At 34.4% G+C, this 20,079-nt stretch overlaps 1 protein-coding gene across 4 annotated transcripts; it reads right to left on the reverse strand.

Moving 5' to 3' along the window:
• Positions 1-5,198: 5,198 nt before the first annotated feature.
• Positions 5,199-19,482, reverse strand: LOC100853391 (uncharacterized). Of its 4 annotated transcripts, XM_010656842.3 has the most exons (9): positions 19,288-19,480; positions 18,883-19,043; positions 15,057-16,681; positions 13,389-13,475; positions 7,365-7,451; positions 6,862-6,936; positions 6,714-6,785; positions 6,347-6,628; positions 5,199-5,742 (listed from the first exon to the last, which is right to left on the reverse strand). In XM_010656842.3, exons 3-9 carry the CDS (start codon positions 16,666-16,668, stop codon positions 5,522-5,524), a joined length of 2,436 nt encoding a protein of 811 aa, XP_010655144.1. In that variant the 5' UTR covers positions 16,669-16,681; positions 18,883-19,043; positions 19,288-19,480; the 3' UTR covers positions 5,199-5,521. The 4 variants fall into 4 exon arrangements, with proteins under 4 accessions (XP_010655144.1, XP_003632909.2, XP_010655146.1 ...); XM_003632861.4 differs by lacking the exon at positions 18,883-19,043 and having other exon boundaries at positions 19,288-19,482; XM_010656844.3 differs by lacking the exon at positions 13,389-13,475.
• Positions 19,483-20,079: the final 597 nt, after the last annotated feature.

The raw sequence follows: 20,079 nt of genomic DNA on the forward strand, positions 1-20,079 counted from the left end.
TCTCAATGTATAGGTTTCTAAGCTCGGAAGCCAAGAAAAGCAAAAGGCAGCTTCGACCGGTCGAGTTAGGGGTCGACTGGTTCATTAGCCGTTAGAGCTTTTAATGCTTTGATAGGTTACCATTGCCTCGACCGAACCTCGACCGAAGGTTGACCGGAAAAGAGGAAACCTCAACTGGGAAGAGGAAACTACTAGATGAGAGAGAGTGTTTTTGGCACTCCTCAATCAGATCTCGATCGGACAAGGGCAACCGGTCGACCGATTCCCCAACCAGTTGAGTCGGTTGGCCAGAGCCTCAACTGGTTCAACCTTTTGGCCCCGAAAACCTATCTTTTTCAATTCCTTTCTTTTCTAACACTTAGGCAAGATCTTTAAGTAAATTAATATGCCAATTTTGAAATGTTTTGCCTAAGGTACATTTGATAAAACTTGGGTTTTAATAAAATCAAAATTTGAAAGAATAAACCAAGTTTTCAAAGATGCGTGAAAAGGTATGAAAAGACTAAGAACACCCATGCATTCATCTTACATTCGTTTCCTATGATCAAAAGTCTTCCAAAAGTCTCAATCTTGTATCTATTTGGTCCTTTGATGAATTTCCAAATTTATACCTGAGATTCTTTACCATTCAAACTAATTAATCACTTAACCATGGTTTGTTATCATCAAAACCTAATTAGGAGAACCCTTGGGCTAACAAATGAATATATCTCAAGTTCAGTGGGAGCAAATTCATTATCTTGGTGTTATATGTAGATGATATTCTACTTGCAAGTAGTGATGTGGAACTTTTGCATGAAACCAAGCGATTTCTATCCAGTAAATTTGACATGAAGGATCTTGGTAATGCATCTTTTGTGCTAGGTATATAGATCTATAGGGATCGTTCAAGAGGTATACTTGGGCTATCATAAAAGTCTTACATCGATAAAGTGCTAAGTAGGTTTGGCATGAGCAATTGTGCACCAAGAGACGCACTTGTGGCAAAAGGCGATAAATTTAGTTTACACCAATGTCCGAGAAATGAACTTGAGAGGAAGGATATGGAGAAGTTTCCCTATGCCTCCGCAGTAGGAAGTCTCATGTATGCATAAGTTTGTACGTGTCCGGATATTGCGTACATTGTTGGAATGTTGGGCAGATATTTGAGTAACCCAGGTATGGATCACTAGAAAAAGGCAAAACAAGTTATGCAATATTTACAAAGAACTAAAGATTATATGTTCACATATCGAAGATCCAATCATTTAGAAATCGTGGGATATTCGGACTCCGATTTCGCAAGATGTCTTGACAGCAGGAGATCCACTTCAGGCTACATCTTCATGTTGGCTGGAGGAGTAGTTCCATGGAAAAGTGTTAAACAAACACTTATTGCTTCTTCCACTATGGAGGCAGAATTCATGGCCTGCTATGAGGCATCAAACCATGGGATATGGTTACGGAATTTATCACTGAGTTGCGCATTGTTGATGGGATTGAGAAACCATCAAGAATCAATTGTGATAATAAGGTCGCATCAAGTTCTTGGTTATTAAAGAAAGAGTTCATAGTCTTCAAGTATCAATCGAACACATAAGCACAAACTCCATGATTGCAGATCTGCTCACTAAGGGTTTGCCACCCAAAGTATTTCATGAGCATGTCACACATATGGGTGTTGTACATATTAATGATATGCCAGTATAGTGGGAGTTTGTATTTGGGTTTTGTGTTTGTTTTCTTGATGTATTGTTGTTATGTTTGTGTTATCTGTACAGACTTTAGTTTTAAAGACTATTTTGTTTGAATACTCTGAATTGAAATGATGACTTTCATAAGCAGTTTAGCATTAAGTGTTGAAAGTGGAATTTGACTATTTTTAGTCATAAAGTAGGACCAATTGGAAATAGACATACTAAAGATCACATTTTATGTAATTTTCATGCTACACATCCATACTTGATTTATGTTGCTAATTTTGTTAATGTTGTGATCATTGATGGGTCTAGTTATAGTTATGATTAACGAAGGCCGCTTTGATCATGTGTTGGCATAATTAGTAGATCGGATTGTTTAAGGATATTTGGATAGGATGGCAAAGATGAGCTCAATAAAGTATTATCATGAACATTATTAAATAATATATGTGGTCCAAGTAGGAGATTGTTAAAATAATTATGGACTCACATATATTAATAATTGTTTATGATTAAGTTATCTATATATATTCAATTTATATTTATTAAGTATGGGTCACCTTGTGTGTAGAGCCCAAGTCACATGTCTTACATGATGGGCCTAAGACACATGTGGCCCAACAGCCCAATGGGTATGGTTCGTAAGGCATAGAGGAATAATAAAAGGGAAAAGAAAACTGAAGTTTGGTGTCTTTAGTTTTCTTTTCTGAAAATACAAAAAGTGTTCCCTCTCCTGCCTCCCATCACAAAAGAGAAAATAGAAAGGTGGTTTCCTCCTTTATTGCCTTAGAAGAACCATATTTTTTCAAGATCAACAATAGATTCAGGTTTGTCTACATTTTCTAATCTAATCGGCATGTTTTCTTTATGATTTAACATGAGTTTTCTGGTTTTGGGTTGATAAAATATTTGGTAATCTTTAAAACTATTCTACAACACTTTCAACTCCAAAGAATTCTTAAATGCAAGCAAATAATAAAATAATTTTCATAAGAGGTGAAAAAAATATTTTAAAATATTTCAAATTTAAAAATTTAAGGGCTATTTCCTAATTTTCTCTATGTATATAAAGAATACATATATATGAAGAATATCTCTCTATACATATAATTAAAAAAAAAATCATAATAATTATTGTTTTTAGTAAAAATATTTTTTAAATACAAATACTGAATATAAATTCAATCTGTAAATAAAAATTTATTTTATTTCCACTTTTTCTACCGTTAAAAATGCTATCCAAGGCTTATTATTCTTTCTAAATTATTGATTTTGTCAGATTATTGATTTTGTCAGAGAGGACCGACCTTCCCTCCATCAAAACCAAAACTTTTCCATTGAATCAACACTTATTTCCAAAAATTATCTTGTTATATGATACCAAATAATACTATCAAATGTTTCGGTTAAAATAAATGAAATAAGTTTTAAATAACATCTAAAACTAGGGGTGTTAGCAAAACCAAAAAAATCAATATACCAATCCAAATCAATCAAAATTGATCATTTTTGTTTGGTTTTCAAAAATAAAAAAAGTTGATTCAATTTGAAAATTTTAAAAACTGATTTTGTCAGTTTCGATTTTCTGGTCTCCTAATAGATAAAAACTGAACCAAACCGATATTGTAAAACAACTTATATATAATTGTTTGATATTTGATAATTTTTTTAATATTAAATTTTATTAAAGTAATTCATTGTCTTTATATTATGGTCAAATTAATTCTAAATGCATTTAATATATTTTTAACATCAAATCCAAATTTGTTTCAATTAATTTTAAAAACAAATTAGACTTGGGGTCTAATATAAACTCAAATTAATGAGATTTGGGTTTAAAATAAACACAATTCTACCTTAAGTTTAGGACTAAAAAAAGTTATTAAGTAGGGTAAAAACCAATCCACAAAAACCAAATCAAACCGACTTCAAAAAGCTTGGTTTTGTTAGATTTTTCACTATTTTTATAACATATGAAACCAACTTAACCAACCTTATTTACACCCCTATCTAAAAATCATTTATTGAATTTAAAATTATTTTTATTTCTTTTTTCACTTTTTTTTATTTTACTTTCTCTCACATTTTTATTCAATTTTTTTGAAAAAAATAAAAAATAAATGAAGGATATTCCTTTCATATAACACTAATAAATTAAAAACAATTTTACCATAACATTCCTAACTTGAGAGAGATAGACCTAAGACTTAATGGCAAATTAAAAGAGGACTATGCGTAGGGATGGCAAAAGGTGTGATTCAATTAGCGTTTACAATAAAAATATTTTCTCTAAAAATATTTTTAAGAAAATCACTTATAAATACCAATAAGTGTTTTCATAAAAGAACATTATAAATGATTTTTCAATATTATAAATGATATTTTAGATTTTTAAAATTGTTTCCTAAATTTTGTCAAACAACTATTTTTTTTTTTTTTTCAAAAACACTTTTTAGACCAAAAACACCCACTATCAAACAAACTTTTAATCTAATTGATATGATTATATTGAATCAAAACCGAATTAATGTTTTAGTGATGAAATAAATCAAGCTTAAGGTTGGTTCAATTTAGATGCTCGATTGGATGCAAATTAATTTAGGCCTTTGTCTAATTTGTTTATGAAGGTCAAATCATCAAACATTAAACAATTATATATATCTTAGAATATAAAATATTAGTTTGATTTGATTTTTATCAATTAAGAGATAAAAAAACTAAAATACAAACCGATAAAATTAATTTTCAAAACTCTCAAACCAAACCGATCTTTATGGTTTTCAAAAACCGATAAGATCGGTTTTGATTGGTTTAAATCGGTTTTTCTGTTTTTCGGATTTTACTTTCACCCTTAACCATGAGAGTCTCGGAGACCTCATCAAAATGGAAAATACTCTCCTGAATTTTACTTGGTAACTGATGCAAAATTGCGAAGGCTCAACAATAGAACAACCCAAAATATACCTCCCACGGTTCATTCAAATGAGACAGACCCTTTATGGCTCTCTCACAGAACTCATTCATAGCCTAAACCGAGAAGAGAACTACATTGGCTTCCTCATGTATAACTACTACCCAAAATGTTTGAATAACATCTAGTTGTTAGGAAAAGAGTTTATGGCCGTTGGTATGCGGGAACAGGAACAGAAATAGGATGGAAATAGAGGTGAATCATAATACCATATAGAAGAGAGGAATCAAAATCCTAGTGACAGTGGGATTTGGCTTCCATGATAATAACATTTTTATTCCTATTTCCATTCTAAAAAGCAATCCAAACATATTAATGATTGTGAAATGGAATTGATTTCTTATTCTCGATCTCTATTCCAGCGTTCCAAACATGGCCTAAGTGAAATTGAAGGGGAAAAAAATTGCTAAATGGAACTCATTTTCCAGTAATTTTCAGCACTTCCCTTTCCCGTCCCTTGTTCTTTATGGGATCCCAATGGTGCCCACAAAGGAAGAAAATGCAGGACCTCAAACCACTTCACTAATAATACAATCAGAAACAGGAACTTCAATCTATGGTTTTTGATGTTGTATTCTGATATATTAAATGGCTATGAGCTCCAAATTGAACAAGGGAAATGAGATGTTAAAGGAAAAGGGTGCTTACAGTTCTTTACACTTTGTAATGGGCTTCACCATTCTCTAGCTCCTGAAGTACATTCATCACCCCCACCTTCTGTATGTACAGCTGTATGAATTTTTACCTACTTCATTCACTTATCCTCTCCGAAAATTTTGTTTCTCTTCCTTCTTTGCACATTAATGCTACAAAATTTTCAAAAGATCAAAAATGAGAATGAAAGTTCCAAAAAATGGGATGATGATGGAACTTAAGTCTCGCCAATGGCACAGGGAATGCATGGAGGATCTTTGGATTGGTCTTTGGGAGTGATAAGCTGCAAGCAATGGTCATGAAAGATGTGACCACAAGGTAGAACAGCAACAGCTGGTGGAATAGCTGGCTGGAAAATGTGTCCCTCCGGTGCATATGAAACGTCCCTCTTGCATATCAGGCACTTGAGTCCACTTAGTTCTGGAGACCCATCAAAACCTGCAAAAAACAGGCCTTTTGCAATTATTGCTTGTATTACAGTCATCCACATCTCCGTCATTGTCATCAATCCCAGCACAAAATGGTAGCAGGTTGAATTGGACCAACTGCAACAGAATAAAACACTTCCCAGATTGTATAGTTATTATCTACATGCACAGGGGAAATATGGTCCCAAGCCTGATGAACCTGTTGCAAAACATAGCAAAGATGGGGGTATTCTCAATGCTAGTAAAATCAGTTTGGAGTTTGAATGAGCCTAGGTCAAAAAAGGCACAGAAAATTTTTTGTTTGTGGCCAAGCAGGTTCTCAAGCAATATATCAATGAAACATATCTTAAGATCACAAAAATAAAAATAATAATAATTATTATTATTATAATAACTGACAGGCCTCTACTCAGGCTGCCCACAGTTGGGATCTGGGCCTGCCTCAATTCAGAAGTTTTGAAACATAACCCAGCTGTTTAACATAACAGAAAAATGACCATGCAATATATGAAAGGAAAATGTTAAATAGTAATGATAAATGAGAAGTGGGAAGCATTTTGAAAATAAAGACAATTCTTTACAAACTAGGGGTCTGAATCAGCCCTAAGAAATACCTTGCCATTTAACATGTGGGGCTGCTGAGGATGGGACAAATGGATTGGTGGAAGGTTGAGGCAGCCGGGCTCGGAGTGGAATGGATGGACTGATCGAAGGCCGAGGCATTGGGGCTGGAAATGGGATGGATGGACGAATAGATGGTTGGGGCCTTGTCTTTCTTCTCGGAACATAGGGTGCGGCTTGAGGGGTTTGAACTGCACTCCTCTTGCGAGATGGTGCATCAAAAACATTAGTAGTTTGAGACAACACATTCCCCTGTGCAACTGGGATTACTTGACCTGGAGATTGAAAAATAAATAAATATCACCAAAGTCAAATGAAATTTGTACACAGGAACTTAAAATAGGGGTTGAAGTAAATTGCCATCAGCCAAAGGATGTCCATGATGATCTCTAGAAGGAAGTCCATTCCCTTTTGCAACTGTGATTCCTTGACCTGTAAGTTGCACAAGTCCCTTATGATAATTGCATAAAGGTGCACACTGGAAGTCAATTTGTTGAATAATAATTACCAGCAGTAAAAGCAGGTCCAAGAAGATCTTTGGTAGACTGAACTGGGCATCTGTCCTGAGTTCGGCCTAGATTACCTGCAAGCAACCATAAGAAACTATTAAAAAAGAGTATAAAAATCTCGGTAGCAGTAAATAATCAAAATCATCAGATATTACAAACATAAATCCTAAACATATGCAAATGAAAAATAATAATAAATCACTTTATCCAATTACTTGAGCTTTCTCTCTGCTTATCAATAGTTTCCTTTCAGTAATTAGATGAACATGAGACCATGATATATAGAATGTAATTTGAGAGATATCTGATGGAGCTGCCATAACGACTACTACATTTCACCAGATGGATTTTCCTGTCATCTATAGGACTTAAAATCTGAAATTCACAAAAGTTTTCATCTATGCTGAGGACCTGAATTCTAGTGACAAGGAGAGGATTGGCTCCAATGTATAAACACATCCAAAGGTGATATGCAGATTATAGATGTGGAAGATGCCCTTACTGGCTGATTGGACCCCTATCCTCTTTGGAAAAAGGCCACCTTCAGTAGCTTGAGCAGCAATAACCTCATTCGGAGGAAATAATTGCACTGCAAACAAAGTCAAAGATGGTTCATTCACTGAAGATGCAGCTCACAATAAATGTTTAATCATACTATTTTGCTGGTTAATGATTTCCATGTAAGTTGAGAAAAGAAATTGTGCAAGAAAAACAAAATAAAACCATTGGATGGAATACAGTTTTATTAACCTAAACATGAAACAGCAGGAAATCAAATACTCTTTCCAAGAAAACAGAACCATTTCACATGGATGGCATTAATAATTCCTTCCTAATGCTTATTTCTTTTTTTTCAGTTTATGCTTTATTTGTCTTGAAAAAAGTATAAATACAATGTAACAGTACAAAATCTTCAAGAGAACTGCAAATAGACTTGAAAGGACAGCGCTACCAACATTATGGGGCCAAAACTCACTATGTTATCTGGAATTAAGATATCCTTCTAAACATCAGAAATGCTGTTGTACCTTAATAACAGGATCTTTTGACCTAGCTCAAGTGGGCAAGGGGCTGGGGTGGGGATGTGAGAAGCTTTGAGTTCTTGTCCCAATAGGGACATATAAGGTATCCATGAAAAGAATAAGGGAAAAAAAAAAAGAAGATAAAATTAATAATTATGTGCTTATGGAGTGTTTTGTAAGTGTGGCATGAGGAATTGAATGAACACAGTAGTCATACAACAAATTTTGTCATCATTACATAGGTCAAATAAGGTTTAAAAAGCAAGCTCAATAGGTTTCCCCCTTTGGGGAGAAAACATCCTTTCTAATTCATATATGATATTAAAAGTGTTGGAGATCGGGTGCAGTAATTGTCGGATTATACAACCCAAATAAGCTGGGATTTGATTGGAATTTGTTTCTTTTTTTGCACAGATGATTTGCTTCACTTCCTGATTTATTTCCTATAATTAATGGTTAATTCAGTGGTGGAATTCAAGGCCTAGAATAGAGTAATTTCCTTTTCATTTTTTTTTATCAGAATAATCTCTGTTTTCACGGTAACAAAGCCTTGTGCTGAGTAGCTTTTTTTTCTTTTATGTCTACCAGGCTCCAATCGTTGGCAATAGTTCCAATTTTTTTCAGCCTTGATTGTTGGACTTGTTCATGTATCCTTTCAGCCTTAATAGTCGGAGTTGGTTCAAAACCCATTTTTCAGGTGGCCTTCCCATTATAGTAATCTTGTCCTATCTCCAATCAACCCAAGATGACAGAAAAGTCTTACACCTCTTCTGTTATTACCCAAACAACCATAAACGCTCAAAATCCAATCTCAAGAATTCCAGAGAATTCTGACCACATTTAAACTGAATGGAGGCAATTATCAAGAGTAGTCACAGTAAAAATATACTTGAAAGAAAACGTGAAAAAGAAGACCTGGAATTCAATGCTTGAGATAAGGAAGATTCTCAGATAATGTCTTAGTTATGGAACTCAATGCAGTTGGAGATCAATAAAACTTGTATATTCCTCTATACAGCAAGGGAGATTAGGAGGCCATCTGTCAGACTTATTCAAAGATTAGAGATGCTGCTCATATTTATGAACTCAAGACTAGAATTCATAATACTAAACAAGGTAATCTTTTAGTGCTTGAATACTACAATGTTATACGAGGTTGTTGCTTGAATTAGATCAGCATCAGAATTTAAAAATAAGTACCATAAAGATTGATGATGCCTCAAAAGTTTATTGAAAAGAAGAGAGTTTTTTATTTCTTCACTAGATTACATAATGATTTTGATTAAATCAGAGTTCAAATTCTTGATAAAGCAATTCTTCAGTCCATAAGGGAAGCTTTTGCAATTGTTAAAGGGGAAGAAGGACAAAGAGGTGATATGCTACATCAAAGCCTTATGGGTGATTCAACATTAGTCACTACCTAACCGGAAAACACGGTTGTCACTAATGTTGGTCAGACCATCAGTACTGCTGCTACTGCCTCAGCCATAACACTCAGGAAAGAATTAAGATAGAAGGTTGAGTGACAAGGACTCTCAATGGTATACTTATTGCCATAAACCAAGATATGCTAGAGAGTCATGTTGACAATTCCATGGAAAGCCTCCAAAATTTTTGGAAGAGGAAATATAGGCCAAGAAGGAACTAAGAGTATAAACCTCAAGCTAATCTTGTCAACACTAATGAAAAATCTCCAAACAATAATGCTATCCATGAGGAAGAATTGAATAGAGAAGATATCGAAAAATTTAAGCAATTCTTGTCATAACTTGAGAAGCTAAGGGGGACGTCATGTTTTACTCAAATAAGTAGCTATTCACTTGCTCTAAGTGTCTTAAAGGAATAGCTTTCAAGCCCTTAGGTCATCGATTTAGGAGCTTCAGACCATATGACCAATTATTCAAGTTGCTTCAAATAATAGATGGAACATATGTCACCATATCTAGTCAAGGAAATGTCTTTTGGCTAAAGAAATCATCCTTGAAATTGTTTTGCATGTTCTAGAACTTTCTATTGCCCATTTCTAAAATCACTAAAAACTAAATTTCTCATCTTCTAAGTGTGTTTTTCAAGAACTTCATATGGGGAAGATGATTGGACATGCTAGACAGAATGATGGACTATACCTCCTTGAAGCTGAAAGTAGAACAACATGCTCAAGTCCTCTCCCTATTTACCTGAAAGTTCTACATCCAATAAAACTGAAGTTTAGTCACTTCATCTTCATCTAGGCCATCCACCATTCATATTATTACATAAAATATTTCCTAGTACGTTTGAAAGATTAGATTTTTAGATTTCCATTGTGACATCCACAAACTTGCTAATAAGCACCATTGAATATCTTTTCATTTCAGTAATAAAAGAAATTCTAGTATTCTCAATTTAATTCATACTAATGTTTAAGGACCAACAAAAGTCCAAAGTATTTATAGGGTAAAGTGTTTTGTGTCTTTTAGTGATGATTGTACAAGAGTTACCTAGGTCTACCTTATGAAACAAAACTTGGATGTTAGTACTATATTTCCTATTTTCTACAAAATGATGAGCACCTAATTTAATTCAAAAATCCAAACTTTAAGATCTGATAATGAGAGGGGATGCTTTACTTACACAAAGAAGACATTTTTCACCAATCTTCTTGTACTAATACTGCAAGACAGAATGAGATAGTTGAGAAAAAACAATCACTTGTTTAAAATTACTAGAGCCTCAAATGAATGTTCCCAAGGCCTACTAAAGGGAACTTGTCCTTACTCATCTTATTACTAGATTACCCTCTCAAGTTCTTGACTTCCAATCATCTATGGACCAACTTTGTAAGTTATACCCCAAATTTGATGGTTACAATTTTATACCTTCTAGAATTTTTTGTTGTGTAGCCTTTATTTATATTCACCCTCACCAAAGAAAAAAATTTGATCTTTGAGCTCTTAGGTGTCTATTTGTTGGTTATTTGTTGTAAATAAAAGGGATATGAGTGCTATCATTTGACTTCCAGGAATTTTTTTTGTGTCTATGGTGTTAAATTTTAAGAAAGTCAACCATTTTTTCCTCAACCTTCTCTCCAAGGGAGCCATTTGCAAAAGATAAGGATTTTTTTCCCAGTTTGTCTATCATACACTGAAATTCCTTATGATCCTAACTTTAAACCAATGCTTGTTCTTTTCCCAAGCTCTCCAAGTCATTCCCTTCATTCCCTAAGTCATCTTTGAGACTCACCCGAGTCCACTAACTCTAAACTTATGGTTCCTTAGTCTGTTATTCCTGATTCTATCATCTAAAGAAGAAAGGAGAAGAAGGTACTAAAACTCAACTTGAGTCTAGTTCCAATGTGTTGGATGATCTTCATTTACCTATTACCATTAGAAAAGGGAAGAGATATTGTACTCAACACCCTTTGACCAACTATGTTTCATATGATAACCTTTCTGCATCTCACAAAGCATATGTTATTAAACTTTACTCCATTGACATACCTAAAACTATTCAAGAGGTATTAGAGGATGAGAGTTGAAGGAACACAATGCAAGAAGAGATGAGTGGTTTGTAAAACATAATACCTAGGAGATTGTGGATAAACCTAAGATAGTTGCTTACAATCAAATAGGTGGGCTAGGGTTTTTACCTTTTGGGGTTTAAAGAGAGGAACAAGGGATAAAGTTTATATCAACGAAACAACATAAAATAAAATATAGAAAGAAGATAAGGAGAAGAAGGGATAGAACCTCAAAGTCACACTAAGGCCTTCAAGGAGTATCACCTAGAAGAAAATCAATGGAGTCTTACCATTGAAAATTGCAAAGTATGCCAAAAAAACATAATATTATTAACCATCAATCAACACTTTGATTTACATCAATTAGCCTTAATTATAGGTTTCTCTAAGAAATCCAAGGTCTACTAAAATTCTAATAATTCTAATAACCTATTATGACTGTAATTCTAATTCTCCTATAACCCAATTAGCTACTCTTAATTTAACTCCAATAAATACTAATCATAATTTAATTCCAACTAATACTAGTGTCAACCCTCATCATTCCTATTAGGACGAAACAAGTTGGATGCACATGGTGTTTACAATAAAATAGAAGACCAATGGGATACTTGAGGGGTATAAAGCAAGATTGGTAGCTAAGAGATATACTTGAACTTATGGGATAGATTACCAAGAAACCTTTGCTTTGGTGGCAAAGGTGAATACTATTTATGTATTGTTATCCTTACCTACTAACTTTGATTAGCCCTTGCATCAAATTGATGTAAAGAATCCATTCCTCCATGGGATTTTAGAGGAGGTTTATATAGAGATACCACTTGTTCTAGAAGAAAATTTCAAGGGGAATAAGGTCTGCCGGTTGAAGAAGACTCTATATGGGCTTAAGTCCCCCACAGCTTGGTTTGGAAGGTTTTTTTTAAGGCAATTAAGAACATAATTTATATTTAGAGCCAAAAGGGTCATACACTATGTTTTAAACACTCTAGGAATGGGAAAATAACTACTCTCATTGCGTATGTTTATTATGTTGTTGTGACAAGAGATAACTTAAAAGAAACAAGAGATTAAAAGAGAAGTTGGAAAAACGGTTTGAAATTAAAGACCTAGGAAGGCTTAAATACTTCTAGGGATTGAAGCTGCTTGGTCAAATGAGACAATTGCGATTTCACAACAAAAGTATATTTTAGATCTTCTCAAAAAAACTGAGTTGTTAGGGTGTAGGTTGGCAAATACACCTATTGAGGCTAGTCATAGATTTGATGGACTAGAGTGTCCTCCAATTGAGAAAGAGAAATATTAACATTTGGGCAAGATCACTCACTAATAGGAACTCAACATTTGAGTATTGTACTTTCTTAAGAGGGAATTTGGTAACTTCGAGGAGTAAGAAATAGTTTGTGGCTACGAGGTCAAGTGTTGAAGTAGAATTTCGAGCCACGATGCATAGACTATGTGAGCTTCTCTAGACAAATATCATTCTTTCACTATCTTAGAATAAGTTAGTAAGGTCCTATGAAGTTTTGTTGTAACAAGAAGTCAACTATTGGTATAACCCACAATCCAATTCAGCATCACTAACTAAGCTAGTTGAAGTTGATCATCATTTAATTATGAAGAAACTTGATATTGGGTTGGTAAGCACCCCCAATATCCACAAAAAGACAATTGACCAACATACTTAAGGACGCACAGCCCAACTATTCCAATCTATCACAAATAAGCTCAGAATGAAGAACATTAACTAACCAGCTTGAGAGGAAGTATTGAATTGAAATTTGTTTATTTTTCTGTACAGTTGACTTGATTTACTTCTTGATTTATTTCCTATATAGTTGATTTAGTGGAGTAATTGTAAGCTTTGAATAGAGTAATTTCCTCTTCCCTTTCCCATTATAAAACATGACAAATAGGTTGTAAATATACCTAGTGAATATACACATGTTATTCAAATAATCATTCTCCATTTTCAAAAAGGTTTGATGTTAGTGAGGAATGCCCTTACATGCCGGTTGAACCTCTCTCCTTTTTTGAAATGGATGACCTTCAAAAGTTGAAGTAGCACTACCCTCATAAGTTGGAAATAGCTCCCCTACAAATGAAAACCATTAGCCTTAAGAGGGTATAATTGATCAAACTAACAAACCATAAAACTCAATTTAGTTTCATAGTTTACCAATCAGAATGACTCATCAGAGAAACAAAAGGCCCTCTTAGTCCCCTCATCCAATCATAGATCAACCTAACTAATGGTCAGTTTGATTCATTAGAGATTGGTTTGATTGGCTATCTTTGCCAATGAGAGTGGTTTACTAGAGAAGTAAAGGCCAATCATTGATCATCCTAACATTAGGTCAATTTGTCAATACAGATCAGCTCAAAAACCAAGAAAATGGAAGAAGTATTTGTGTTTATTAACAGTAGAAGAAAAATGACTACTTATATGTAAAATAACAACTTTGTCATTCCATATCCATCTTATGCAAAAATGGGACACAAAAAATTCCACAATCATTTTGTGGCTTCTTCACTTTATACAACCTAATTGAGTAATGCACATATATGGTTTTCAACGCTACAAAAGAGATGTGGTATGTAACTTCCAAAATTACGTCTAAGAGGAATGCAACACATTTATTTGTTGACACAAGAAACAACACAGAACAGAATCACTTGAATTTGGCTTCCAACATTACCATCTTGAGCCTCTCAAAATAACTATATCTAACAGATAGACTAAGGGATTTTCACAAATTCAAGAGATCCTTCATTGCTTGCTCTAAGAGAGAGAGAACTCAACCTGCAAAGGTAGTTCTTATAAACCTTCAAAGTAGACCTTGTATGGAAAGAAGGACCATCAAAGAAATCAAGGAAATCAAGGAGAAGGAGATGGAGAGAGAGAGAACTCACCCTACTTGTTGTCGCTATGTCAATGACATTGAAGTTACTAAAAATCATCTTAGAGAAGTTGATGGGATTCAGGCAGGCTTAGGGTTAAGTATTATTGAACTAAGTTGAAATTCACAGGGCCAATGATCGTTTCCTCATTCCTAAGAACTTCTAACCACTTCTGCAAGTGATCTAGAATCCACAACCTTTTCTATTGATTTAAGTTAATTATTGGCTCTAAAACACATTTATCATTGGCAAGTTATGCATGTGAGAGAGATTGAAGTTCAATTGTATCAAGATTAAGAGAGCAAGCACATAATTGACTAGGTAGAAAGAAAGTACAAGAATTTTTATTTTTATTTTTTTTATTTTTATAACCAAGGAACCTTCCACGGCCAAGCCCTTCGTACTCTCCATGGGACCCAAACCTCAAAGTGCTAATTGTCCTGCAACTACCAGTACCGGGTAAATTCAGGGTATCATCAATGGCAGGATTCAAACCCAGAAGCATACGCCACTTATTGGGACCACACTTCCCAATGTTTGCCCTAACCAACTGGGCTACCCTGACAGGTAAAGAGAAAATAAAAATATAATTCATAACATTTTCAGAATACCTATAATCAGAAAAGATGTGACAAATTCATGGTTTCCTTCAGTTCATTGAGATTACATTAAGAAAAAAAACAACATAGACAGATAAAGTAAAACATCTACAAAGAATTTTCATAAAAAATTTAAATTGAAATGTAACAGGGGTGGGCAAATCTCCATGACTTACCTGATTGCTCTTGCCTGGTGGTGCCTTCTATACCCCAAACAGAAGGAGAAGCCATGGAAGGCCCAGGCGAGAAGTTCCTGAGATTCATATAACGTTCTTGTAATTGGTCCGGAGTTGGTTGTGCGATTATCCTCTTAGTCTTAGCAGATTCTGCAAGCAGCTCTGACAAGCTGGGTAGTCCAAAATCAAGCACTCCAACTTGACTGCTACTAATGGGTCTTGTGGCAGAAGCGGGGTAACCTTGAAACCCATAAGGATCAATATTTGCTGATTGTGGATCAATGTTCACTCCAAGACCTAAGTTCCTGTTGTTTGGCATAGGAAGATACTGCTGCCCATCAACTTGTGGTGTTTGTAAGGTATGGCATAAGCTCGGAAAGTGATGTTCAGCATTGGTACCACACATAGCTCCAAAATCGTTGTTAGATGAGGCCCAAACACCCATATTATGGGTCGGATTTAAAAATTCACCCACATCATTTTGCCAACTTGAAAAGTGATCATCCACGTTGTGTACAGGATTCAAAGAACTTCGGTTTGTTGTTTGGCCAAAAGAAATATTTAATTGGGGAAAAACAGACCCTCCAAGATCATTGTTAGATGAGGTTCTGCCACCTATGTTGTGGCCAAGACTTGAAAATCCACCAACATTGTTTTGTAAACTTGAAAAGCTACCTGCCATGTTGTGAACAGGATTTGATGAAGTTATGTTAGTTTTTTGACCATGGGATGCATTTAATTGGGGAAAAACAAGTCTCTCACTTTGGTCATTAATTTCATTGCCGTAGACAATGGACTTATATCCAGCCTCTCTATTACCTCCAATTCCAAGGGTCAAAAAACTTCCATCCATATGCTCTTGAAAATTGGAGTTAACTGCACCAACCATGCTACTGTTACCAATTCCTAATTCTCTGTTACCTGGGGTATGGTATAAGCCAGGATTGCTACCAGCAAGGTTTACAAAATCTCTGCTGATCTGTGACCTGTATTCATCACCAGTACATGCTTCTCCACCCTCCCTGTTCATTTGGAAGCCTCCAGCTGCATTAACTTTTCCGGTTAAAAAATTTTGATCAATTTGAGGGCTCTGAAAATTATTGAAGTGGGTGGCACCATCCATCAGATTCTCAGCAATTGCTCTATTATCATGGGTGTAAGATTGATATAACCGATTCATGTCCCCTTCAGGACATGGAAAAGCAGACACCGGTCTATGTAAGAAGGACATGCCTCCACTATTTATGGACTTCGAGCGAACCTGGGGATTCAGAAAGCTATTATATTGGGTGGAATTAGTCATCAAATTCATACTGGTCCCTAGATTTCCATGAGAATAAGCTTGATATCTTCCCCGAATGTTCTCCCATGGAAAAGGATGAACTGCCAGTGAGGACTCATGTGAGATGTGCCCATGATCAGGTCCAGCACCATTACCATCAACATCACAGATGACCCTAGTACAGTCAGTAGCTTCATTCTGTATTACGCATAAACCGAGTTCTTTATCCCTTTGTTCTAGAGAAGAAGAGACAGGTGGTTCTTCATTCCTTTGTTGCAGAAAACTAGAGATAGGTGCTTTGCTGGAATGGTCTGGATTGGCTTCTTCCATTTAGTAGTTGGTTCTGGATTAAAATTGCAGGAAAAAAGTGTCATTCAGAAATGCCCTTTCAGTTAAAAAAAATACCATCTATAAATTATCACCATACTGGCAATGATTTAAGTGCAAGACATAAAGAGGAAAAAAAATACAAAAAAAATTGACCTAAAAGGACTTTTCAACAAGAAATAACAAATCAGTTAATGAGGAGTTCAGTTAACTGACAGCATGAATTAACCAACTTTAGGGTGATGATAAACTTCCGTAAATGCCAATAAAACTTTAAATGGATAAGATGCATAAGATCAAAGGACTTCTGGTAACAAATCAGTCAACAAGGAACTCGGTTTTTGGGTGTTCAAGAAAATTTTGACAGTGGATCAATCCATGTATCAATTTTGACAGTTGTTTAGGGTTGTGGTTGTATGGGCTTGTCTGTTTTTGCACTTCTACATTTCCAGTGTACTGTGTTCGCCACTTTTTGTTTGGCACCGTTATCTTTTTATATATATATATATATGTATATCCTTATTTGCCTATAAAAAAATGTATTAATTTCAGCCAAGTATTTCATAGAGAATGGATTTTGATGGGTCCCAACAGGCTGTTTATAGAAACAGTCTCTTCTAACCACACAAAAACCGATAATTGACAACTGACAGTAAGTCGTTCACAGATATATGCTGAAACCTCTACAAATTTAATTCAATCACAGGCCCAAATTATCTATCACCAATTGCCTGATAAATTCAGAGTTGCATGTTCGAGACAAATCTAAAAAGACGATTCATCAAATGCAATTCAATCTAAACCCTCAAAACCCATACCTGATACAACCAAGGAAAAAAAAAACTTATGATTGTTATTATTATTTTAGTGTATGAGATTCTCAATACTTGAATTAGCCTTGTTGAATGGATGTCTTTAAATTGCTCAGTCCAAAATAGATTTAAACTTAAAAGATAAGATTTAAAATTTTCCTCTTTACCCTTAATTTCTCATCAGCCAAACAGTTCACCATCAAATACTCCAAAATAAAACTATCTGAACTGAATCTTGAAATCAAAAACTCAATTTCTGGAATCAAATATTTTTTTTAAACAAGTGATAACTTAGACTTCACCCAAGAAGAAGAATGCAATTAAATCCAATATCTCAAAAATCCAAAACTCAAACATGCAGAATCAGGGAATGTTCAAAACAAGTGAAGATTATTCCTGATCAGAGATTCAGAATAGAAAAATGCAATCAAATCCAAACCCAAAGACCTGAAAAATTCAAGCTCAAACAAATTAAAATTTTAAACTCAGGCCAAATACTCGAATTACCCTCAACTGAGTAAAGGCCTTCAAAAAGCCCAGCCCAAAATAATCAAAAAAACAAAAGCTCCAAATTCAAATCTCTTCCCTATTTCATTATTTTTCATCAAACCAAACTCCCATCTTCAAATTGAATTTCAATATCAAGGACTTCAACATGTAGAATTGAGAACTTTCAAGATCGAGTGAAAATTAGCTCTAACCAAGATAGCAAAATGCAATCAAATCCAAACCTTAGAAACCCCAAGCCTGATAAATCCAAGCAAAAAAAACAAAATCAATAACAAAAAATTTTCAAATTTCATACTCAGATCAGTACCCAAATTATCCTCAATTAAGTAAAACTCTTAAAATCCCCCAGTCCCAAATAATCAAAAAGCCAAAATCAAATAAAAAACCTCTTCCCTTCACAATTTCCCATGAACCAAAACCCCATCATCAAGCACTCTTAACTGAACTTCGGTTTTGAAAACTCAAATATGCAGAATCAAGTTCTCACCAAGAGAAAAAAAAAAATGCAACCAAATCTAAACCCTCAAATCCTATGCCTGATAAATCCAAGAAATTTTTTTTCAAATCTTAAACTTAATCCAGTACTCAAATCAACCTCAATTGGGGTGAAGTCTTTAAAATGCCCAGTCTCAAATTATCAACAACCCAAAAATCAAATCATAAACCTCGCCCCTTCTCCTCAATTTCCCATGATCGAAGCCCCCATCATCACACTACAAACTGAACTTAGATATCAAAAACTCAAACATGCAGAATCAAGTACCAACCAAGAGGGGGAAAATGCAATGAAATCCAAACCCTAAAAACACACACTCGATGAATACAAGCAAAAAAATAAAAAATAAAACAAAAACAAAAAAATCAATTTTGAAACTCAGTCCATGACTCGATTTACCCTCAATTGAGAAAAGCTCCTCAAGCTGGACAGTCACAAACAATCAAACACCTGAAACACGAAATCCAAATCTCTTCCCGTTTCCACAATTTCCCATCAACCAAAACCCCATCATCAAACACTCTGAACTGAATTCCGATAACAAAGACTGGACCACGTTTCTGCAGGTGAAAATCATCCGTAAACCCAGCGGATAAGCACAAGAATCGAAAAGAAACGCAGAACCGAGTCGTATCAAAAACAGCATCTTTCGTTAAAATAAGATTGAATGAAATTGATTTGAAGCATCAAAAAAAATCATCAAGATCAGTCAATTTAAGCAGGGGAAATGAGAGGATTTTGAGCTAAATCGAATGGATTTTTTCATTTGAGAATTAAAAGAAAGAGACGAACACAGATTCTTACCAGAAGTGATAAAAAAAATGGTTTGATCAGAAGGGGAGAGAGATTTTTGGCGCTTAGGGTTTTAAAGGGTTCGGTGTGGGGCCCACTGTGTTCTCCATGAGCGCCACGTCGGATTGTGGAGGTGTTGGGCGCTTGAGCTGCGAGGTGACGTGGTGGTATCATTACGACGTCGTTTTAGTTGCGGGTGCACGGGTTTTGTTGTGGGAGCACTTGCATGGCGTGGTATGGACGCAACCCGCACGAACCCGATGTGGGGAATCTGAGACGACCGAGTGCCACGTGTCTCTTATTTACCTTCTTCAGTGTTGAAATAAATAAAACTATAGGCAAAATTTAAATCCTCGTATTTAATTTATAAAAATAATAAGGAAAAAAAATAGGACTATAATGTAAATAATTTGAAATTTATACATATAAATAGAAATTTAAATTAAAAAGAGAAAAATATATAATTTTATTTTCCTTTTTTTCTCTCAATGACATATTTTGTTCCAAATTTGGAAAATATAAATGAATTTTTAATTTATAGGTTTAACTTTAAAAAATGTTTAATAATTTTATTTTCAAAAAATAGAAAACAAAAATATATTAAATAATTAATAAATATTAGGCCGGGTTTTTAATAAACTTTTGGTAGGCATGATCAATTTTTAAATGTTCTTTTTGGTAAAAATAAAAAATAATTAATTGAAATGAAAATGAGTTATGGGTTTTATCAAAAATTAATTTAGATTCAATTCAAATATAAAACTTATTTATTGATTTTGGTATTCAAAAAAAGTTTTAAAAAAC

The sequence above is a fragment of the Vitis vinifera genome, chromosome 9 (genome assembly GCF_030704535.1).
Source record: "Vitis vinifera cultivar Pinot Noir 40024 chromosome 9, ASM3070453v1".
Taxonomy (NCBI): domain Eukaryota; kingdom Viridiplantae; phylum Streptophyta; class Magnoliopsida; order Vitales; family Vitaceae; genus Vitis; species Vitis vinifera.

Excerpts from the sequence above, each read along its gene's own strand:
- LOC100853391 (XM_003632861.4), bottom strand. The coding sequence starts at position 16,668 with ATGGAAGAAGCCAATCCAGACCATTCCAGCAAAGCACCTATCTCTAGT. Across the intron at positions 13,476-15,056 it reads CACCAGGCAAGAGCAATCAG|GGGAGCTATTTCCAACTTAT; the intron begins GTAAGTCATGGA and ends TTTCATTTGTAG. Across the intron at positions 6,629-6,713 it reads TGGACATCCTTTGGCTGATG|GTCAAGTAATCCCAGTTGCA; the intron begins GCAATTTACTTC and ends TTCAATCTCCAG.